General features: G+C 39.5%; 1 protein-coding gene across 5 annotated transcripts in view; it reads left to right on the top strand.

Moving 5' to 3' along the window:
* Positions 1 to 8,749, top strand: part of RPS6KA6 (ribosomal protein S6 kinase A6) — a 248,754-nt gene extending 240,005 nt beyond the window's left edge. For all 5 annotated transcript variants that reach the window (XM_030209964.1, XM_030209960.1, XM_030209963.1 and 2 more), the window contains one exon: positions 7,655 to 8,749. In XM_030209964.1, the coding sequence (XP_030065824.1) occupies positions 7,655 to 7,780 (126 nt within the window). In that variant the 3' untranslated portion in view covers positions 7,781 to 8,749. The remainder of the gene's footprint in view (positions 1 to 7,654) is intronic.
* The last annotated feature ends 16,417 nt before the right edge of the window (positions 8,750 to 25,166 follow it).

Here is a 25,166-nt window from a genome sequence, read left to right as displayed (position 1 = left end):
GGCACTGGATATAGGCCTATTTTAAGTCTATTCTATAAAGAAAAATAGGCACGTACTTTTCTTTATAGAACACTAATGCAAATGGATGAAAACATTAAAGTACAATCACTTATACCAGTCCTGTAGCTGGTGTAAATGTGTACACCTAGATATTAGCATGCTCACATGTAAATAATAGAATTCTATAATTTGCACATGTACCTGTGCACTCTGCTGATATGCCCCCAGCAAAGTATGCACCATCAAATCATAATGCATACTTTTCTGCTAGATAGTATTCTGTAATAGTTGGTTATGTGTTTAAGTACTAGAATTCTGCCAGTTACTCATTCCTGCCGCCTAAAGCTAGACAGCTCATTATGGAATTACCCCCTGATATCTGTTGATCTGGGCACTAAATTTAAAAACTGCAAAAAAAAAAAAACATGTTAGAGCTTTTTTCTGTAAGGTGTGTTTAATTCGCTGGCCCTCCCCCATCTGGTTTCTTGTAGATAGGATTGAACAGCATAGGTGTGGCTAAAACTCCTGTATTAAGGAAGTTAATGGCAACCACATGGACTGTTGATTTCTGCCTCTGCAGTGAAACCTCACAGAGATGAGGCATTTTCTGGCATTCCCTCTCATTTCTGGCTAATTCTACCTTAGAACTATGGTTTTGGGCATTTGTGTTGAGTATCTAAACCTTGTCTTCCCCATATCCCAACCAGCCAAGTAGTTAAGTGGTTTAAACACAGAACAGAAGAACAGTAACCCTTATAGGCAAACAGACAAGTCAGTCACAACAAGGGTGATGAAAAAAGGAGGGGGCAGCAGATGATGTACAAACTTGCACCTTTATTAAACATCCAGGACGCGACATGAGTCATGTTTCGGCCCACAGGGACCTTCCTCAGGAGTTTCTTTGATTGGATGTGTGTTGATAATGAGACGTAACCAAAATGATGCAGGTGTATTCAATACCTTGTTGTCTGTCTTACAAAACACCTCGTAAATGTTTTGTAAGACAGACAACAAGGTATTGAATACACCTGCATCATTTTGGTTACATCTCATTATCACATACATCCAATCAAAGAGACTCCTGAGGAAGGCCCCTGTGGGCTGAAACATGACTTGTCGAGTCCTGGATGTTTAATAAAGGTGCTAGTTTGTACATCGTCTGCTGCTCCTCCCTTTTTTTCGTCGCCCTTGTTGTGACTGACTTGTTAAGTGGTTTAATACAGCTTCAGGGAGAGGTTTCACAGCTAACACATTCTACAGATATTTAGTTGTTTAAGCCCTCCCACCCAGCCCCCTCACCCCACCCACCTCAGGATTGACACTTCTTAGTTTTCCTAATCACACTACTTATCACCATCAATTAATTCTATCCAAATTACAGCTGTTTTCGGAAAAGTAAATTATTAATTATTGCAGTAAATACTCAGCCTTCTGCTTGGTATTGGGTGCCTTTCCTGCTTTAGATTAAAAGGATCTCTGTTAAGATATCCACTAGTTGTTACTCTATATCACTATTAAAAGGATATTAATTTACCTTCTCTTTCCCTTAAACATATTCCTCAACCTTCTTGCACTGTTAGCAGTAGCAGTATTAGAAGGATAATCCTGTTGTGGGGTTATCTAGAAGCAAAGAGATCTTGGATTCCCTACAGGAAGAATTGTTTCAGCAGTGGATAATGGAACCAACGCGGGATGTTGTTATTCTAGACCTGGTGCTTGCAAATAGAGAGAATGTTTCTGACATCAAAGTGAGAGACCATTTGGCATCTAGTGATCACCGAATGGTGTGGCTCAATATTAGGAAAGAGGGCTCATTTGGGATTGAAGGTCCTGGATTTCGAAAGAATTAACTTTGCCATCATGGGGGAATTTCTCAAGGAAGAGTTAGTAGGATGGGAACAGCTGAAGGAAGTAGAACAGCAATGGACAAGACTGAAAGGAGCTATATTAAAGGCAACTAACCTTTATGTTAGAAAATTACAAAAAAGTAAGAGGAAAAATAAGGGTGCTCTGGTTCTCAAACGTAGTAGCTGAAAAGGTAAGGGAAAGGATGTTAGCCTTCACACGTTATAAGATGACAGAATGAAGACAGGAGAGACTACTTGGGTAAGCTAAGAGAAGCTGGAAAAACTGTCAGGAAAGCAAAACAGCAAATGGAAGAAAAGATAGCTAATATGGTAAAATTGGGGGATAAGACATTTTTCAGATATGTAAGTGACAGATGGAAGTTCCATAATAGCATTGTGAGGCTCAAAGCTGAGGGGGAGGAATATATGGAAGATAACTGTTAAGCGGTTCAGCTTTATCCTTATTTCTGCTGTGTATTCATAGGTAAAAGGCCAAGGATAGGATTGTAGATAACAAATGCTAAACGGAATGGATGTATGGTAGACCAAGACCCGTTCACAGAGGACTGTGTTCATGAGGAGCTATCTAAACTAAAAGTAGACAAAGCGATAGGGTCTGATGGGATATACCCGAGGGTGCTCAAGGAACTCTGAGAAGTTCTTGCGGCCCCGCTGACTGATCTCTTCAATGCTTTCTTAGAGACTGGAGTGTCCCAGAGGACTGGAGAAGGGCAGATGTAGTCCATTTGCACAAGAGTGGAAGTAAGGAGGAGGTTGGGAATTACAGACCTGTCAGTCTGACCTCAGTGGCGAGTAAACTAATGGAAATGCTTCTAAAGCAGAGGATTGTGAGGTTTCTCGAATTGAATGGAATGCAGGACCCAAGGCAGCATGGCTTCACTAGAGACAGGTCGTGTCAGTCGAATCTGATTGATTGACTGGGTAAAACACTTGTACGTGGGATGGGCACTAGATGTGGTGTACTTTGATTTCTGCAAAGCCTTTGACACAGTTCTGCATAGGTGGCTGATAAATAAATTGAGTGCCCTCAGTATGGGACCTAGAGTAACTGATTGGGTTAAAAGTTGGTTGAGTAGAAGGAGACAGAGGGCAGTGGTAAATGGAGCTTGCTCTGAAGAAAGAGATGTTATCAGTGGAATACCGCAGGGATCGGTCCTCGTCCAGCTCTTTTTAACGTCTTTGTGAGTGATATTGCGGAAGAGCTGTCTGGTAAGGTTTGTCTCTTTGTGGATGATACCATACTCTGCAAAAGGTTGTTCACCCAGGAGGGTGTGAATGACATAAGGAAGGACCTAGCAAAGCTGGAGGAATGGTCCGATATTTGACAACTAAGATTTAATGCAAAAAAATGTAGGGTCATGCACTTGGGCCACAAGAATCCGAGGGAACGGTACAGTATAGGGGGTGAAGTGCTTCTGTGTATGTAGGAAGAGAGGAACTTGGGAGTGATTCTGTCTGATGACCTTAAAGCTTCCAAACAGGTGGAAAAAGCTACAGTCAAAGCCAGAGGGATGCTTGGCTGCATAAAGAGAGGGATAACCAACAGGAAAGAAGAGGTGAAAGTGCCCTTGTATAAGTGTCTGGTGAGGCCCCATTTAGAATACTGTGTGCAGTTCTGGAGACCACACCAACAGAAAGATATAAACAGGATGGAATATGTTTTTGTGCTGCTACAAAATAGGTAAGTGGTCTTGAACATAAATAAATATTGGGACAGGCTTATGAACCTCAACATGTATACGCTAGAGGAGAGGAGGGAGAGAGGAGATATGATAGAGACGTTTATGTATCTCAAGGGCATTAATGTACAGGAAGTGAGCCTTTTTCAACTAAAGCAGGGGTAGGCAACTCCGGTCCTCGAGAGCCTTAGGCAGGTCAGGTTTTCAGAATATCCACAATGAATATGCATGAAATAGATTTGCAAACCATGGAGGCATACGCTGAAGTCGAGAGAATAGGCTTTGGAGGAATCTAAGAAAGTATTATTTCATAGAAAGGGTGGTGGAAGTGTTGAATGGCCTCCCAGTGGAGGTCATGAAGTCAAGGACTGTGTCAGAATTTAAGAAAGCATAGGGTAAGCACATGGGATCCCTTAGGAAAAGGAAGAGTTAGGGGTTACAGAGGATGGGTAAACTGGATGGGCCATTTGGCCTTTATCTGCTATCATGTTTCTATTTTCCTTTAACATCTAACCTGAGCTTCCAAAACCAGTTATTTGAAAATTTATTCCTTTGTATATGAAACTTTTTAACTGCTGCCATTAACAGGCAACTTCCTTTTTGGTTTATTTCCCTAATTAGCCATATGGAACTGGCAGAGAGCAAGAGATGCCAAAGCCAGATTCCAGCATCTTTTTTCACAACCCAGTTAATTTGTTAATCTGATTTTGAACAATGGGCCAAGGGAAAGTGACTTCATTTTCTCCTCCCTTGCCCCTCCCAGCCTTCACTTCATGGCAAAGCTAAATTTGCCAAAATAGGCCTTATTGTTTTAATCTTAAGGTCTGTGTTAGGTTTAGGGCATGCAGAATATATGTGGAAGTTTATTGATACCATCACTAAATCGGCTCGTGTTTAAGGCCAAGTATTCTTTCATTTTGTGTCTAGGGAAAGGGGATGGGATTTGATATACCACCTTTCTGTGGAAAGCGGTTTACATATTATGTCTAGTGTTTGTGTCTTCACAGCCCTGTACATTATTAATATAGTTCAAAATGCATGTTTGCATTGATCTACACAACATACTTTTCATGTTTACCATGAGAGAACATTTATAACAATATTCAAAATAAGAATAAGAACCAAAAGCTTTCATGCATAAATCTCCACATCCCTTGACTCAATACTTGGTGGAAGCTATTTTTGTAGCAGTAACAACCATGAGTCATTTCTTCAAAAGACTTGATTTATCTCCAAAATTGGACAGGCCAAGACTAGGCGATGTACAATTTTAAAGAATTCATAAAAGAAAAGTGAAAGGAACTCCAATAAAAACAGAAAAAGCACATTAATCACACCAATAAGCACAAGAGAAAATGGGAGGGGAAGAGAAGAAAAGGGGAATGTAGTGACCACTGCTATTATCCATCTTTCATTATTGTCATAAAGTGTTAAATACTACTGAGAAGAGAGAGGTTTTCAAATCTACTAAAATTCTTAAAGCTCTGAACGGAGCTGCTAGGGGCAACTTATTCCAAAGGGAAGGGGCCAAAAAGAAAAAGGCCGATGTTAGAGTGGATTCACAGTGGGCTTCTGACAGAGAAGAAAGAACCAGACAGTGGTCATTAAATGAGCGCAACATGTGAGCAGGAACATAAGGTATAGTGAGACTGGACAGATAGTCTGGGATTCCTTCCCGAAGTACCCTAAAAGTCAGCAGTAGTACTATATTCTGGAGGAAACTGGAAGCCATTGTAAATCCTGAAATAATGGAGTGACATGGTCACGACACTTAGCATTATGCAAGAATCGAGCTGCTGTATTTTGAAGAGATTGCAGTCATTTTATGACTGACTGGGGTAATACTGCATATATGATATTGACAAAAGCATGGTAAAGTGTATGAAATGTCTCGGCATTGAGGAACGGGTGAACCGTATGGAACTGTTGTAATGCCAGAAAACCGGATCTACAATTTAAGATTAGTGTCCATTCTTCTTGGCAGAATAGGTCAGCCCTTAAGTGGACTGCAATCTTCAAGTTTTGGCACTGATTTTCTATTAAATTCAGGTCTGGGTTTTGACTAGGCCACTGAAGAACATTCACTTCTTGCTGATCTACTCCATTATTGATTTTGCTTTGTGCTTAGAATTTTTGTCCAACTGAAGATGACTGTTCTCCCCAGTCCCAGGTTTAAAGTTGACTGGAAGAGATTTTCCTTCAGAATTTGCCTCTTATTTTGTATCATCCATCTCTCCCTTAATCTTTATAAATCTCTCTGTCCCTGCTCCTCGGATGATTTTAACTGGGTAATGTGATGTTTGTTTTAGGCCACACACTTTTTTCTTAGCTCTGAGACCAAACAGTTCCACTTTCATATCAGTGTCCCCTAATTATTTCTTTGCAAATGCCATATGACATCTCTTATGCCTTTTCTTCAGCAGTGTCTGTCTTTTTGCTAATAATCTAATGCCTTGTTGTGACCGTCCTCAACATTTTCATTAACCTAGAGCTATTGTGACCTTCCTCAACGTTTTCATTAACCTGGAGCTATTGTGACAGCCCGCTTGAGAAAGTGACTGTTGGAACTTACCATAATGAACATGGCAGTACCCCAAGGGGATATTCAAGTACACTGAAATTTCCTTTAAGCCTTTTCCCAATCTGTACCTTTGAATAACCTTATTTCAGCGTTGCTTTGGCAGCTTTGCATTAGGTATGTTTAGACTTGTGCTTCAAATTCACGTCACATAGTACAACAAAGAGCTTGATTCGTTTACCTTCGAACTGTGTGCCCTCACATTTAGGTGCCTTTTTATAGAAGCATATTTGAATCAGTACAGTTACTGTGACTAGATGCAGATAGACTATTTAACTAATGGACTTTGTTAAGGTAATTGTGATGCTAATCTTTGCTGTCACCAAGGTTGTGACTACTCATGCAATCAAGATGATTTGGCTTCTTTTTAATTTCCCATAATGTTTTCATGGAGATGGTGGCTGATGCCTGGAATGCCCTCCCAAGGGAGGTGATGGAGAAAAAAGTGGTGACAGAATTCAAAAAAGGCGTGGAATGAAAACAGAGGATCTCTAATTAGAAAATGAATGGTATAAAAAAAAAACTTAGATGGTTGCATGTGTGTTTGCATGTTGAGTGGCACTTAGATGGTGAATCTGGCTGTGAAGAACTAAGGCCGGTGCTGGGCAAGCTTGTACAGTCTGGTTCCCGTATATGGCAATCCAGTTTAAGATGGGCTGGAGAGGGCTTTGATGGAAACTCCAGGAATTTAGAATGTGAGGACAGTGCCGAACAGTCTGTCCCACAAATGACAAGACAGATTTGTATAGCTGGAGTGGGCTTCGAAGGCAACTTCAGCAGTTGGAACCTAAGGACAGGGTCGGTCGGACTTCTATGGTCTATGTCCCAGAAATGCCAGAGAAACAATGATCAAGTATTTTATATTATATTCATTGTTGGTTTAATCATAATGTGTGACTATCAGGCAGACTTTATCAGGTCTTTATATGCCATCATTTACTATGTTACTATGTAATTACTTATTGAATAGTTCTATAATTGTTCTTTCACATTGAAAGTATAGAGTAAATTGTGAAACTCCTGCTTTTAATGCATTTTAACATATATTTTAGACAGTGGATTATAAAAAAAATATATAAGGGTGTGAAGATTTTTACAAGATACTGGTATTGGTTCAAAAAGATGAGGAATCCTTATCTAGTAAAGTATAGCCTGGCTGGCCCACTGGCTTTCCTTCTACATTTCAGTGCTGAATGGGCAAACACAATTATAGCTAGAAAAGCTGACCCTCAGACTTTATATTCTTGTAATCTATTCACAGATGGCCATTAACTGTAGCACCACAAAGAGAAATGAATGTGGATGCAGGATTGGTGTAAGCTGGTATGCACAGTGACTTTTGAATGTGTGTGAAACAGACTTAGGGGTTCATCTAAGCTTTAAGTCTAGTGTATCCACCAAATGTTTTCAATGGAACTTGCTCCATTATGATATATTCTAGCAGCTTGAATTACGCATTTAAAAAAACAAAACTGAATAATGTTAAAAACATTAAATCAAAGAACCATGTATATTTATATGTCTTCTAGGGTGCTATGGCTGCCACATATTCTGCACTGAATCATAAGACATTTCAGCCAGTCTTAGAACCTGTCGCAGCATCAAGTCTAGCTCAACGGCGAAGTATGAAAAAGCTTACATCAACAGACTTATAAACTCTCTGGAGCCAAACAAAAAGTAGGGACATTCATTGGGTGGCTCTGTCTGCTGGACCTGGGATCAAGAGGCATCTCCTTTTCCCTGCTACACTACTTGAATATTCTGTAGAATTCCTTTACAAAAGACAGCGTCAATGGAATCTATCTATAATCTGCTTTGCAGACCACATTCATATGGGTGTTCATTTAAGTTAGATATAAAGGTACAACACAGAAATCACAATACATTTGTGTACACTGAAACCTTTGTAAAATAATGTTGCAGATACTAGTACTTCACTTATTGTACAGTTTTGGCCGGTTTCATATCTTAAGAAGTTGTTTATAGGGACCATAACTGGTGACACGGTGTATATTTATTAAATAAAATGCCAAACAATGTCAGTATTTCATCTGGAACGGCAACCATCACCCCATCACATGAACAGCATACAAGTAGCTAAAGGTTTACAAGCTCACATGTTATTGTGTAATGATCTACCAGTGGTGGACCTGACTTTGATGAGGATATTTGTTCGTTCTTAAGGTTCTCATACAAAAGATGGATGAAGTATGCTATACAGTGGAATAGCTAGATCTGATGTATAAGAATTGCTCTTGCCTCCTGTAGATTAAAGAAAACATTCCTCTACACCAAGGAGAGCTGTGGGTGTATCAGGGATCAGTTCCTAAATTTACATACCTATATATGTTGCTTGATTTAGGAAGCGCTTCTCTGTTTACTGTCTAAGAACATGCCTGTTGTCTAATGCACTGAAATGTCAAGTACTTTTAGGAATAATTATTTAAAATTTAAATTAATGCTGCAAAAGGGGTCGGTGGCACTACAGCTTTGAACTAGCACTTTGTTGATTTACATCTGCTACTTGGTGGTGTGAGTACAGTATAAAGTTAATATAGGAATGGAGTGGAGGAGTAGCCTAGTGTTAGAGCACCAGTCTTGACATCCAGAGGTGGCCAGTTCAAATCCCACTGCTGCTCCTTGAGATCTTGGGCAAGTCACTTAACCCTCCATTGCCTCAGGTACAAAATTAGATTGTGAACCCTCCAGGGACAGAGAAATACCTAGTGTACCTGAATGTAACTCACCTTGAGCTACTATTGAAAAAGGTGTGAACTAAATCCAAATAAAATAAATATAGTGGATGACGGTAGATAAAGACTTGTATGGTACAGCCAGTCTACCCAACAAGATAAACTCAAAGCATAAGGTATGATGTGATACTACATATGTATACTTGGTCTAGACACTGACCTTGTTCTCCAGCTACTGAAGTCATTGAAGCCAAATCCCAGTCCATCCAAATCTGTCCAGCCACGATCAGGGCACAGACTGTAGAAATCTGCTCAGCACTGGCCTTGGTTCCCATTTACTGGAGCTGCCATCTAAGCACCGCTAAGTTTAGTTCCAGTCTTTCCGTACAAGATTCCTTTGTATTTAACCCAATCATTTTTAAATTCCATTACCATTTTCTTCACCACCTCCTGTGGGAGGGCATTCCAGGTATCTACCACCCTCTCGAGGAACAGTACTTTCTGTTGTTATTCCTGAGTTGGCTTCCCTGCATGTCCCCTCTAGTTCTACCACCTTCCCATCTCTGGAATATATCTTCTTAAGTCTACATTGCTGTTTTGTAGGAGCCTTTTATGCTGAATTTTTGTGTTAAAATCTCAGGGCACTGTTTACTAAGCCGCGCTGTAGGCACACTAACGATAGAGACACCCATTATATTCCTATAGGTGTCTCTAACATGAGTGTGTGGAAATTTTTAGTGCACGCTAAAAAGTTTGCATACCCTCAGCTCAGCTTAGTAAACAGAGCCCTCAGTTAATATGGAAAATCTGTCAATATTAAACAGCTCTATCTGAGTAATTAAATTCATTGGGGGAAAATTATAAGATTCATTTTCTACCATAATCAACTGCCAATATAAATAAAAGTAAACCCTAAAAAAAAAAAACACACATTCTAAGGGAAGGGTGACAACATAGCTCTATGTCAATGTGAATTGGCTATGCCAGCCCAAGTTTTGCTACATAGGTTGAATAAATGCATAGTTCTCATTTTCCAGTTGATTGCTTTGAAATAAAAATAGGTCTGTATCTCCGTATATGTAGTGGAGTACAATAGGACTGTATCAGCTTATTCCCTTTGATATGGAGCTATATGGTCATCCTGTGGCATTAGTATGATTCGAGTCATGTAGACTGTAATTTATTCTTAACATAATTGTTTGAATATGGTGATTTTTTTTTGTTTGTTTTGTATTTTAAGTTCATGGCACAGCATCATAGTACATCATGAGATTAGAATGATTGGTCAGTCAATGCCGTGGACCTACACAGTATGTAGTACAAACAGGGGCAGACTGTGGCTTACATTTGAGCTGGGGAGGGACCTATCTCCCTCTTTACTGCCTTCATCCCCTTCCCTCCCCCCCCCCAAAAAAAAAAAAAAAAACAAACAAAAAAAAATTATCTTTTGCAGTGCTAAATACCATCCACCCCAGTCTTTTACTTTCATTCTCTATCACTCATTCACTCACACTCTTGCTCTGCAGGTTACTGGGGCCTCAGACTGTACTTCATTGCAAACTCCAGCTGCTAGTACTCCAGTCCCACACTAGCTACCACATATCCAGTTCGCTGCCTTATTGAGCAACCTGCATTGGCTGCTGTGTTTCTAGGCCCATGTAAGCAGTTGGAGCAACAGACCTCACCTCATTATGAGACCTGCGCCAGTTGTTAGTGCTCCAGGCTTATGCTTGTCACTGTCCTAAAACATGACTCCTTCAACTCTGCTCTTTTAAATGACAATATGCTCGTGAGCTGACAGCAGTTTCAATGCTGCCAATCTGTAAATCCATGCACCTTTAAGGGGCAGACTTGATGTGCCTTGCTGCTAGCACCGTACCTACCAGCCAGCACTCAGACAATTGGTCCAATAGGGTATCCACCCCTGGTACTACACCTTTCTCTCCAGCAATGGAGAAAAAGGAGGAAGATTAGCAATTCCATAAGCCAGAAGGTCCAGTGCTGATAGCATTCTGAGCCCTATAATTCTCTTCAGCTGACATTCAGCAACTTTGTGTTTACAAATTCATTTTAAAACTCAGGGTGAGTAAAACCATTTGGAAGGTAGTTAAATTTTTAGATGGCTTAAATCCACTCAAAACAATGTAAACATTTGATCACACAATATAAAGTACTGACTTTTAACCACACTTTGGCTTGTTCTGCCTTGAACCTGTATTGGATTTAGCCTTAAGTATCAAACTGATAACCATGTCTGGAAAGGAAACTTCCTTATGTTTAAGTTATTGAAATTAACACATGCCTAAAGAGAACTGCGTTAACTACCACTGCTGTCACTGTCAGCATTTAATCATTAAATATGGAACATGTTCATAGCTTCTAAGTACATGAAAGGTAGTTTCTCAAGCTTGTGTTTATGTTCTAGGGGGCCCTTTTACTAAGATTCAGTAAAGGGGAGCCTCTGCTAGCGTCAGTGCGTGTTTTTGATGTGCACTGAGGCTCCCATTTACTGCAGCAGGTAAAAGGCTGGGTTTTTTTTCTCTACAAGAAATGGACATGTGGTAAGTGAACCACTTATTGTGTTGCCATTTTGGGGAGGAGCACTTACTGCCACCCATTGAGGTGGCGGTAAGGGCTCCTATTCTAACCCGGTGGTTAGCACCGGTGCTACAAAAATAGAAAATATTTTTGTAGTGCTTGAAATGGGGGGCACAGGGGATAGGAACTACCACCGGGCTCCTGCAGTAGCCTGGTGGTAATTCCAGATTGGCATGCAGCAAGCCCATTGCCATGCACCAACCCTTTAGTAAAAGGGCTCCTTGGTTTTGGTTTTTTTAAATTCTGTTTAGATAGTATCTCACTGAGCATTAGTTCAATGTAATTCATTATGGGAAACATACAGTTTTAAAATAGATTGAGATTAATAATCTTGCTTCTCATAATGCAATTATTCTTCTTGTATCCCATTTCTTATTGTATTAGGCATGTCAAATTTTAGAGTGTAAAAGCTGATTTATTAATTAACTTAAATATATGTCAAATTCTGTTGAAAGATAAGGGCTCTATTAATGAATGTTTTATCATCTTGATTGTGGGAAGTTTTATGCATTATGCTTCAAAATAGGCATGCCTTGGGCAAGTTCCTTAAAATTAATGATCACCATAGTTTGCTCAGTTTAGAAGACATTTGGAATTGAAAAATAGTGATCGGTAGTAAAAGGAGATATTGAGAACAAGCACCCAATAAATAAGCTTGTAGTGCTCTGATTTCTGAAACTTCTTTCCCCCACAGTCGGTAAAAATTTTAGCAATGCAGATCCAAAATATAGAAAACAAGTTGTAGAAAATCATTTTAAGCCAGGAGAGCACAGTATGCTAAGATTCACATCAAATACACACTTTAAAAGGATTCTTGGAAGACAAAGTTCTTTATTCATTAATTCACGTTTTATTAATGTCTAGGTTAAACTATGGCTACCTTGTATGTGCAGGTCTTTCTAATATGTTTCTGAAGCATCTTCAGGTGCTACAGAGCACTGCTATTCGCCTTTTGGGTAATGCTCGACATCAAGATCATTTTCCCCTTTTGTTCATTTTCATCGGCTTCCTTGCTCATAGATTCTACTGCAAACAGTAGAATCTTATGTTCCTAACAGACTTCGTCATTCCCTTGCTGACGTTTGGATTGCTATCCCACACCCTTCCGAGGCTCATTGGGTCTGCACTCAGGGTTCTACTTTTTATTTTTTTTAATGTAGTCCCTTATCTTTGGAAATCAACTACCTCTCACCTGTCGAGCTGAAGGAAGTGTGAAAAGTTTAAAGCCAGTTTAAAGGCTCACTTTTTTTTCAACTTGCCTTTGATGGGCTGATTGGAACTCTCTCTCATTGTCTGGAGATTTTCTTTGTATATGATGAATGAATGTTTATTTCTTTGTTATTGAGTTCGTTTTCCTTTTTATTAATGTCAATTTTATTGTATTCCGCTGTGATCCTTCTGGCAAAGTGGTATATCAAATCTTGAATAAACTGACACGAGTAAAAGCACTAACCCACTAGGCTATTTCTCTGTTTTGCAAGGATGTCTTTGTGGCCGTTTTCATAAGAAAGCTGCAAGACAGAGACCCTTGTGCCTTGTTTCCCCCAATTTATAACTTACATGTTTCAGTTTGTAAAATGGCTGTTTCCAGCGTAAGCTCCTGTGTTTTCAAACAGGAAATCCTGTCAGTTTTCCTATTTGAAAATGGCTGCAAGAGAGAATATTTTTGGTACTTGGATGGTCTTTCAAAAATGCCCCTCCCTGTTTTCCTGTATACTAAAAATGTTTTAGCAACATCTTATAGTATGGCCTTTGCAAAAAATTTAAAATAAATAAATAAGGTTTGGTTTCAGTTCAACTGCATCTTAGGGCCCTATTTACCAAGGGTTTTTCCCTAGAAATAGAAAATAAGAGAAAACCTTAGTGGCTCTTTTACTAAAGCATGGTAAAATTTTGCACTTACTACACAGGTGCAAATGGTGGTGTGTAGTAAATTCAATGGTCTTGTGCTAATTTTGGGGGTGGGGAAGCATGTCCACAATTCCCCCTATAGGTACCACACAAATTTCCTGTGTGTGTTTAATATCAAGTGTGATTTGTATGGATGCAGCTAATGCCACCTCTTAAGTTAGCATTAAGTGTACCTGCAGTAACTGCACATTTGTCAGCAGTGCACACTAATTACCATGCACTGATTGCAATATACAGTCCATGATCTGCCCACTCCTGGGCTACACAGTTGGCAAGGGATTTTTTGTAACACAGTTGTTAGCATACAGTAGCCATTAGCATGTTCTAAAACCCATGCTAACTGTTTAGCACACTTTACTAAAAGGGATTCTTAGTATCTAGTGATTTTTTTAATGGTTGGGAGTATTGTATTCCAATCTTATCACTTTAGAATTTCACTTTTGTTCTTCATTGCTATCAGATTACCTGTATTTAATGACCCCTTCCACTCATAATTCTATTCCCAGGATTAGCACTTTCCTCATTTTAGATTAAGGAGAACTTCTTTTGTAATATTAAATAACATATGCTATTAATAAATGAAACTATAAAATAATATTTGATTAATAAAATGGCAGCATGGGGAGGATAATTTTCAGAGATTTAGCTAGGTATATTGTCCTAGTTGAAGATTTTTCCCTCTGTGTTACCAAATGTATCATTGAGCTCTCAAAAATTACAGAAGGGTGTTTGTAGGGGTGGATAAGAGAAAGGTAAGGTTGAGGGAGGAAAACGTGCATACATTTGAACTGGCATAGAAAATGTCAATACTATTTCCCATGTTTCATGAAAAAAAAAACCCTGAAATATTTTTTCCCTATGTAGTAACTAGTGTGCACTATTACCCACTAGTGCATACTCTTCTGAAGTAGTGCACCCTATTCACAAATAATGTAAACTTCCAGTAGCTTATGCATGAATGAATAGTGCATGCATGCACTGTGCACACTATCAAGATAGTGTACATTCTTCTGAACATGTGCACAACTCACAGTGGAAGACTGCGCAGTATTGGGGAATAGTATGCACTTGTCACAAAAAGTGCCCTATTCATGAATAGTGTGCAATTTTTGTGATATTTTTCTGAAATAAATTTTAAAAACTAAACAAATTCCCATAAATAACACAAGGAAACTAAAAAAAAAAAAAGCTTGAAAATATTTTGGTTTTGACTGCCTACTCCTACTATATGCATTCTTTTGGGGCTGTTCTGCCACCTGCAGAAACAGATGGTGCAAAATAGCATGGACAGTTTGTGTTTAGCTTGTAGGTGGTTTTCAAAGAGAAAATGTTTTTATTTTAATTTCTTATATACCATCTACAAGCCCAAAAGCTATTGAAGCAGTGTACACAGGTACTAAAATGTCTATATTGACAAATGCCCACAGAAGCTCTGAAAAACAATTTTGTCCATGTTTTACACTTAGTGTTTTTTTTTGTCTTTGTTGTTGTCACATTTTCATTCTGATATGTTGTTTAGGTTTGTGTTTGCTTGTTTTCTGTGTACTTCTGAATGACTAAAGGGGGGTTGGCCATTTTGTTTATGCTGAAAAAGTGAAATCAGATCTCTGCTAGGCCAAACCATGCGTTAGTTCAAGAGTACGATTTTCTATTTCCCATGTTTTTTTTGAAGTACAACAGAGGCTCATTGCTCAATATGCCACATGGAGGCATCTCTTGAAATGGAAGGTCAGTTCATTTTAGAAAGGGGATTCTAAAATGTAGTTCTTTACAGCATGTTCATCTTTGCTTAACTATATCAAAATACATGCAATTAAAGAAGACCATTATGAACTTTACACTTAGTGACATCTTTTAGTTTTCCATCTAGGTATTTTCATGACCCTGTTTTGTATTGTCTTCAAGGTAATTTGACCACAATACATTAGTCAATATAAACCAAATGTGGATCTATAGATTGCATATCTCGTAATTATTCTCTTGTATTACTTCCATATACAATTAATTTGCATCATGTAACAATTGGGAATTACCTGAGGAAGTGGCACTTTCTTAATAATGAACTTAGGACTGGAATGTTGAGGCAAAGGTAGTGTTGAAGGTATATATCCCTTCATTGCCCAAAACCCCAGTACTTTGAAGGATAATATTGCTATTAAAAAACGTGTTTTCAAAGACAAGATCTATTGAATTTTTTTAAATTCAAAATAAATATAGGAATTCATGATGGTGAGTAGATAGCTGATTGAGCACCACTCTGTCAATTAGAATCTACTGAATATTCTAAAGTGTAAAAATGAACCATGAGTTTATTGATGTTTCTTGACGTCTGCTGTCGCATTTCAGTTCTAGGGATATTGAGTGCTCATATTCAATTACAATCAGTTATTCAGTTTGAAGAGTTTGAACATGATGAGTTAAAGTAGTGCCTTTCTTCACAAGAGAATACATGCATAAAACTCTGTCCTGTTTTAAACATGAGATGCAATAAGATAAGACAGGGACCAAAATATCAAGAGAGAAGATTTTTCTTGTTTTATAACCATAATAGATTATGAAAACAGAAGACACATCTATAGTCCTGAATTTATTTAAAAAAAAAAAAAACAATGGGGAGATTTGTACTTGTAAAAATGTGGTCTTTATGATGTTGCATGGTAAATCTTTTAGAGGGCAATTAGCTGACACATTTGGGATGATTATTCTTCTTTACTCTTGTTCCTCCCCCTTACAATGTGTGTAGTCTTTTGATTTGTATCCTTGACCTAATCCATTGTACAGGTAATTTCTAAGAGATCAAGTTCATATGATTTTGCATAGAACCATGTGACAGTGCACAAATCGCCAACATAAAATATAAAGAGAACAATTGTAGAATACAGCTCTTTAGCATTATGCCTAACAATTCTGTTAAATATGTATAAGAAAACATACATATAACCTGGAGTCATAATAAATATATACTATCTGCCCATTTTTATGTAAGGTCAATAATACGTGCTCATCAACTGCAGTGCCGTGCTGTCTGATACTCATCAAACTGTATGCATCACCCAATGGATATATTTCCTCTTTAAATTCCTACTGAGTAAAATAAATAAAATAAAATTGAAGCCAGAGAGGTTTTAGATACAAAATGAGCTCATTAGATATTGTGGTCATATACACAAATAGCCATTGCTACTCTCTACAAACAAGATATTTCCTTAAGTAAAGCATTTACACTATGTCTATAAATAAAAATGTTACAAAAAAGATATATTTGGAATATTTATTTGTGTTCTGATTTGAATGACACCTGTATTGATGGTACTTTTTAAGGAAGATTTATTTTGTGTTAGAATGGTATTAGTTTATGCTGCTCTTCTGTAGGTTATTACAGATTAAATTTTGGTACTCCCTGTATGGGATAACCTTTTGTACATTGTTTTCAGGCTGCTGCAATGCAGACTGACATATTTGAGTGTTCCATTTGTTGCAGATTTATTTCTCAACGTTCCCCGTGCACTTTTAGCATTGTTGCACTGATACTCTGTTTATAGCTAAATATAATAAACACCTGCAAGCATGTGACTGGCTATAATTCTCAATACACTGATGGGCATTAACTAAAAAGTTGTGTACAATTTAATGACATGAGTTTGAGGTACTTCAACAGGCAATGCAGAACCAAAAGGTCCCAGTGTTCAGATGTAATAACTACCATCATTACTTCTTAGAATGTGGATTCTGTATCATATTGTATTTATTTCAGTTAATTTTTTAAAATGTTTCTTTAAAGCTCTGTATATATTGACATTAAAGTTTCCATTGTATTACATTCCTCTCCTGGTAAGGCTGATTTTTATTGTGTACTTTATATTATCTGGTGTGGGGGATTAATTTGGATCTTTTTACCATTCATGGGTTCTACTATATGTTTAATATCCTTTAGAATTTCCTAGTGACTGTTCCAAAGATTTATTTTGTTGTATTAACTTTTATTTAACTTTATAAACGTAGCACTTGAATTACATCAATAATAATACAACTTGAATAAAAAGGCTGATGATACATAATTCATCAAGGTGGTAAGTTTACAAACTGCAATTTATATGTGCAAATACTGTCATATACACATCTATGTTGAATAAATGTAGATAAGCCAGTTTTAGAAAGCTGAGATTTGCACATGTAAATACCATGTGCATATGGTAAGGGGTATGTTCTGGGCTAAAAACTGCACATGTAGACTCCATTTCAGAAGGGGAATGCACAAATATGATACCTGAGATTTACACTTCCCGCTGGGGTAGTCTAGGTGTTATAAAAGTGCTTGTTTTGGGCAGTACTAAATGGAAGGAATTGGGTAACATCACCCTCAATCTCCCAGTGTTTCTGCTTCCCCTCCCTGAATTTGGTAATTTGATCAATAATTGCAGATTCAGTAACAAGTGTTTAGGTTTCTAAAATGGCAGGCATACATGTCTAAGTATTGGCATTTGCATGTGTGTGTTGTGAAATACCAACATGTCGCCAAGTTTCTTCTGTTGATAATGTAGATGTTCTGACCTGAATGTCTCAATTTGATTTATGAACTGGTTAGAACTGTGTAGACAGACCTGACATTTTGTGTGGGCACTAGGCAAACTCTCTCTCCCCCCACCCCCCACCCCCCCCCCCCAATAGTGCAGCATCTGTGCTATGCTTCCATCCCTGCCCCACCCCATAGCCTAGAGCTTCACAGATTTCAATAGCAATCAGAACAGACTGGCTTATTCTATAAATTACACCTAAATTAAGGCATACTTTATAGAATGCATTTAGGTAAATTTAATTTTGGTGCCAAATTTTTGGGTTTGTTATATAGAATCCAGTCCTATATGTGCGTATACAGAAGCTTGTATATAATTACCTCAGGGGTTACGTGTAAATGTGCACACATTCAAAAGAAGGCATTCACTTTTACTTGACACCTGTAGGCAAGTTCAGGGGTAGAGTGCAAGTGGAGTCATGATTGACATATGCATGTACTCTGACTTTTATGCCCAGGACACAGTAGTTCATCTTGTGTGGAAGTTAAATAATCTTGGTACTTCAGAACCCTGGGTGCATAGTAAACTGATCTGAATCAGTATGTCACTAATCAGATGGTATGTAGTGTTCTTTTTAGAAACACAGTTTGAGAATACCCACCTTCTGATGGTCCAACAATTTTTTTAATTTAATTAGGACAACCTCTTGTATTGTTGTGATTATACCAAGCAGATGGGGCAGTCTTATTCTTTCTAGTGGTGAGAGGATTTCATTCAACACCTAAGGGTAAATTGTCACACACTAACTGATATGTTGGACAAAACTATTCAGGACTCCCAAAAAATTGTTCAGTCATTAATCAGCAAGTGGTCCCCTTTCCAGTTCCATCTTCAATGATGGGATAGGCTGGACACTATCAAAATGGTAATTGCACCTAAAGTAAACTATATGCTTGATATGATCCAAGTTATTTTCCCAGATGGGACATATAAAAATATGGGAGAGAATTAGAAAGATTCTTATAGAAGGATAAATACCCCAGAATAACTATATCTATATATATATATATATATAGATAGATCCTTCAGATATTCAAACATATTCTAAATAGGGAGTGCACAGTTTCTCTGATTCTCTTTTGATATTCATCTAGAGCAGGTAGTTATTTATTTATTAGGATTTATTTACTGCCTTTTTGAAGGAATTCACTCAAAGCGGTGTACAGTAAGAATAGATCAAACAGCAATAGACAATTACAGCAGAAAAAATATTCAAAAACAATACAAAATATGGCATGGTATACTATTTACACTGTCAATTGGAAAGTGTTTGAAGGATAGGGCAAATAAATAGAAAATGACAAATGTATACTGTTTAGTTGCTTCCAGCAGGAGTTATAGCTCCTTAATAAACAGATCTTTCAATTGTAAAAGGATTTTTCAATTGTTGCAACTGAAGCATTGCATCCATTCCAGAGCAGGTGCATTGGCTCACTCGGTTGAGATCTGGGATACAGCTGAGGTATGTCTTCATATTTTGATGAAAGAGTCCAGTATAGCTATTTGGTTTTACTGGCTCCTCGGTAATCTGTAAACTAAACTCTATACAGGCATATTGAAAAAATATGGGAGGCAAAATCAAAACATGACTAACTGCCAAAAGAATGGAAAGAGTTCTGTGGCACTCAGTTGAAAATCTTGCCCTATTATCAATATTTCAGACAGTATAATTTATTGCACATTAAACAATAATTAACCCAGTGAAGCTGGCTAAGATTCAAGGTAACGATAATGGAAAATCTATAAAAACAAACAAACCCCAAAACCCCCCACAAAGTCCCAAGATGACCAAAAGTGCTCAAAAGTGTATTCTCCAATATTAAAAACAGGTACATATGACCCAACACGGGCTGTGTTTTGGTTGTGAAACCTTCCTCTGGGGTCCTGTGACCATGCAAATAAACATTTTTGGTCAACCTGGGACTTTGTTTTTGGGGGATCTTCCATTCTCTTTGATTGTTTTGTTTCCTTGTGGATGGGTTGGTCTCTTCTTCCCTGGCTGAGATTCAAGGTATCCAGGATGACCAAATCTTTTCATATGAATGTAAGTAGGATATGTTTGCTCACATTTTGTATGAATATACAAACATTCAAACATTTTGGTAGGCTGTTTTGAGATGGAGTGGCAGGATACTACCTTCTTGAGAACCTTTATCCTATAGAATGGAAAACTATAGTAGAATCTGCTGTACTTACAAAAGCAGAAACGTGCCTGCTTCTTAGCCAACTGGGAAAATACTAAGTTAGATACCAATGTGTAGTGAAATTTGGTATGTGTACACTATTAACATATCATACTGGCTGAGAAAGAGATCATCTGCGGAAAGCATGAAGTTAGGGAAGTTGCTTTGCTGCATCTCAGTAGTCAAGAGTAATCGGGTTCTTGCCATGACCTTGAATGCAGCTGGGGGATGGAGGGTAAAGAGAAGCCAACAAAACAGCACTTCCACCAGGTGCTCCCTTACAGAAGCACTTTACCCTTTATATTGTACAGATTCTTGTGACCCAAGTGCATGACCTTGCATTTTTTAGCATTAAATATTAGTTGCCAAATATTGGACCATTCCTCAAGCTTCGCTAGGTCTTTCCTCAAGTCATCCACATCTTCCAGGGTGTCTGTTGCAAAGTTTGGTATCATCCACAAAGAGACAACCCTTACCAGACAGCCCTTCCACAATATAACTGACAAAGATTTTTTAAAAGAGCCAGCCCTAGGACGGTACTCCACTGATAACATCTCTTATCTTCAGAGCAAGTTCCATTTACCACTTCCCTCTGTCTCCTTCTGTTCAACCAATTTTTTAACCCAGTCAGTTACTCTAGGTCCCATACCAAGGGCACGCAGTCTATTTATGAGTCACCTTTGTGTAACCGTGTTGAAGGCTTTGCTGAAATCTACCACATCTAGCGCCCCTCCAATGCCCAACTGTTTTGTCACCCGGTTGAAGAAGTCAATCAGATTTGTTTGACACAAGCTGCCTCTAGTGAAGCCATGCTGCCTCAGGTCCTGCATTCCATTCAATTGGAGAAACCTTACAATTCTCCGCTTTAGAAGCATTTCCATTAGTTTATTCACCACTGAAGTCAGACTGACAGGTCTGTAATTCCCAACCTCCTCCTTACTTCCACACTTCTGCAAAGGGACTGCATCTGCCCTTCTGTAGTCCTCCAAGACCACTCCGGACTCTAAGAAAGCATTGAAGAGATCTGTAAGTGGAGCTACCAGAACTTCAAGTTCCTTGAATACACTTGGATGTATCCCGTCATACCCCATCACTTTGTCTACTTTTATTTTAGCTTCTCACGAACACAATCCTCTGAGTAGGGATCTTGGCTACCATACATCCATCTCCATTTGTTTTCTGCAGTCCTACCCCTGGCCTTTCATCTGTGAACACAGAACAAAAATAGTTGTTAAGCAGTTCAGCTTTATCCTTATCAGCTTCCACATATTCCTCCTCCTCCTCAGCTTTGAGCCTCACAACGCTATTATAGCACTTCCTCCTGTCGCTTACATATCTGAAAAATGTCTTATCCCCCAATTTTACTGTATTAGCTATCTTTTCTTCCATTTGCCTCTGCTTTCCTGACAGATTTTCCAGCTTCTCTTAGTTTATGCAGGTACTAGTAAAAATGAAACGGGCGCTAGCAAGGTTTTCCTTGGTGTGTATGTTTGAGAGAGTGTGTGTGAGCGTGACTGTGTGAGAGAGAGAGTGAATGTGCGAGTGTGTGTCTGTGACAGAGAGAGAGTGAGACTGGGTGCGAGTGTGTCTGTGAGAGAGAGAGTGTGTGTGATTCTCCTTTCTCCCCTGCCCCCCTCCTCCAGCCACCCTCCTCCAGCCACCCAGCAATTCTCCTTGCTCCCCTGCCCCCCTCCAGCCACCCAGCGATTCTCCTCGCTTTCTGATTACCTCCGTCGAAGCGGCCGCGTTATTGAAAGCCCTGCCTGTCTCCAGCTTTCCCTTCGAGTTCGTTTCTTCAGAGTCCCGCCCTTGTGGAGAGAGGAAATGATGTCAGAAGGCAGGACTCTGAGGGAATGAACTTGAAGGGAAGGCTGGAGACGAGCAGGGCTTTCAATGACGCGGCCACTTCGACGGAGGTAATCAGGGGAGTGAGGAGAATCTCTGGGTGGCTGGAGGGGGCAGGGGAGAGAGGAGAATCACTGGGTGGCTCGGGAGAGACGTGTGATGTGCCGCATGCGCAGACCAGCTGTGCTGTTCTGCGCACGCGCGGCACTTCGGTCACAGCTCGTTTATATAGTAGGATTCTCCTCTCTTCCCTGCCCCCCCTCCAGCCACCCAGCGATTGTCCTCTCTCCCCTGCCACCCAGTGATTCTCCTCTCTCCCCTGCCCCCCCTCCAGCCACCCAGCGACTCTCCTCGTTCCCCTGATTACCTCCATCAAAGCGGCCGCGTTATTGAAAGCCCTGTCTGTCTCCAGCCTTTCCTTCGAGTTTGTTCCCTCAGAGTCCCGCCCTCGCGGAAAGAGGAAATTATGTCAGAAGGCGGGACTCTGAGGGAACGAACTCCAAGGGAAGGCTGGAGATGGGCAGGGCTTTCAATGACATGGCAGCTTCGACGGAGGTAATCAGGGGAGCGAGGAGAATCACTGGGTGGCTGGAGGGGGGCAGGGGAGAGAGGAGAATTGCTGGGTGGCTTGGGAGAGATCTGTGACGTGCCACATGCGCAGAACAGCTGTGCTGTTCTGTGCATACGCGGCACGTCGGTCACAGCTCATTTATATAGTAGGATTCTCACCTGTCTTCTTTCTGAGTTGTCGTATAACATATTAACTCCTTTCTCTTACCTTTTCAGCTACTACGTTCAAGAACCAGTGTGGCCTTTTTCCTCTTTCCTTCATGTAATTTATTAAAATAGTCTTACTCACTGCTTTTCTACTTCCTTCAGCTGTTCCCATTCTACTAACTCTTTCTTGAGAAATTTCCCCATCTCAGCAAGCTAGTTCTTTTGAAATCCAGGACCTTCAATCTTGAATAATCTCTTTCCTCTGTCTTAACATTGTACCACACCATTTAGTGATCACTAGATGCCAGATGGTCTCCCACTGTGACATCAGAAACATTCTCTCCATTGGTAAGCACCAGGTCCAGAATAGCTCCATCCCGTGTCGGTTCCGTTACCCACTGCTGAAACAATTCTTTCTGTAAGGAATCCAAGCTCCCTTTGCTTCTGGATGACCCCACAGCAGGGACACCCCAATCAACATCTGGAATATTAAAATCACCTATCAGTAGTACTTCCCCTTTCCTAGCTATCTTGTGGATGTCTTTAAGTCTCTGTCCGTTTCTTCTGATTGTAAAGGTAACCTGTATATTACTTTGATGTAAATACATTTTCCTTTTCTTCTTTCCAGTTTAACCCACAGCGCTTCTTCCGTGCCCCAAGTGTCCAGCAGTTCTGTCACTTTAATATTATTCTTAGCATATAATGCTACTCCTCCACCCTTTTTTCCCTACCCTGTCCTTTCTAAATAGATTATAGCCAGGTATACCTATATCCCAGTCATGGTTCTCCATTAACCATGTCTCCATGACCGCCACTAAATCCAAGTCTGCTTCTATCATTGTAGCCTCTAGATCTAGAAGTTTGTTTCCCATACTGGGGGCATTGGTGTACAAGGCTCTCCAGATGTTACTCTTTTTTTCCTCTTCTATAGGGGCATTCAATGTCCAACCTTCCTTGGGGTTACTTATGGTTTTAGAGCCTTTTTTTACCCATCCCCAGAAATTTTAGTTTAATGCCCTCTTTAGTACTTTAGCCAATCTGTTGCTGAAGACACTCTGTCCCTTCCTTGATACATGGACACCATCACTGCTCAGTACTCTTAGAAAGTCATCCCATGGTCTAGGAAACCAAAGCACTCGCGTTGGCACCATCCATGCAGCCACACATTTAGCTCCAGGATGCGAGCTTCTCTTATTCGGATCTGTGCACCTAGGTGCTTCATCTTCTGACCCAAAGCAATGAAGTCCCATTTGATATGTTCAGTAGGATACACAGCTGTGTCATTCATGCCAACAAAGGTGAGAAGTATAAGAGAGTGGTCAGCAGGTTTGATGAGTCTAGGCAATCTTTCCGCAACATCACGAATCTTGGGACCAGGCAGACAGCACACCTCCCTGGACAACATTTCTGGTCAGCAGATGGGCACCTCAGTACTCTTCAGAAATTAATCTCCAGCCACCACTACCTTTCACTTCTTAGTGGTCACTTTGTCCAGTGCTGTTAGGAGTTTTGATTGTTGTTTCCTCCTGTTTTTCAGATGTTTCTAGCTCGTCTGCCTTCAGGACTGCAAAACGATTCTTCAGTTCAACAGCAAATGGAGTTGGAGGGTTGATCTTGCAGGATCTGGTGGCCTGAGTCCTGTTGTGCTGTGTCTGCTCATGATCTCTCCCTTTGCTGGAAGTCCCCAATGTTTCAACATGCATCTTTGTGATGATGTTTTAGTCTTGCCACTTCCTCGTTTAGTCCTTCTACTTCTTTCATGAGGGATTCAATGTGCATACATTTATCACATGAAGTCAGAATCTTCCTTTGGCCCAAGCATTCACTCTGGACAGAGGCAGCAGCTGTAATGAGAGCTGGAGCTCTAGTTTACCCTGGATAGGATATCTGAGGGTCTCAAGTAAAACTGAAGCACAGTTGGTATTAATGCATTATCATGTTGTTTCTCTAATTGCTCCAGGATTCTGGAATTCACTTCATAATGACATGTGATTGTAGACTTTTATTTGACTTTTAAGAAAGGAGTCAAGGCTTTGAGGTTTGTTTTTTTTCTTTTTGGAAGTGTTTTGGGGTTTCATTATGTGTTTTAAAGATCAGGCTTTACTTTGCTGCCACTTTATTAATGAACTGCATCACTTTGAATTGTTTTATGAAGGAGAGATTCATAAGTTCAGTAAAGTAAGGAATAGATTTTAGGGTTGGGTTGTCATTTTTAATGACATGGGAAACATCAATGACATATCCTATGTCATTCGCAAATGAAAATTACCAGAAAAAAAACCCCATTTTATTTGCCAATAATAATGTGCCCTCCTTGTAAAGAGGGTGTGCTCTTCCTAAAGCGGATGCACTATTTGTAAAGAGTCACATTCTTTTTCAGACATTGCATGCATGCATGTACCATTATGTTTATCTGAACCGCTGTGCACGTTCATGCACTATCCAGAAAAGAGTGTGCACTCTTTGGAAAAAGTGGTTCAGTCTTTTTAATATAAAGAAAAGAGTGTTGAAAACAGTGTA

Source organism: Microcaecilia unicolor, chromosome 7, assembly GCF_901765095.1.
Source record: "Microcaecilia unicolor chromosome 7, aMicUni1.1, whole genome shotgun sequence".
NCBI classification, from domain to species: domain Eukaryota; kingdom Metazoa; phylum Chordata; class Amphibia; order Gymnophiona; family Siphonopidae; genus Microcaecilia; species Microcaecilia unicolor.
Note: the sequence above shows the minus strand (reverse complement) of the source record. Positions and strands in the feature narration are given on the sequence as shown.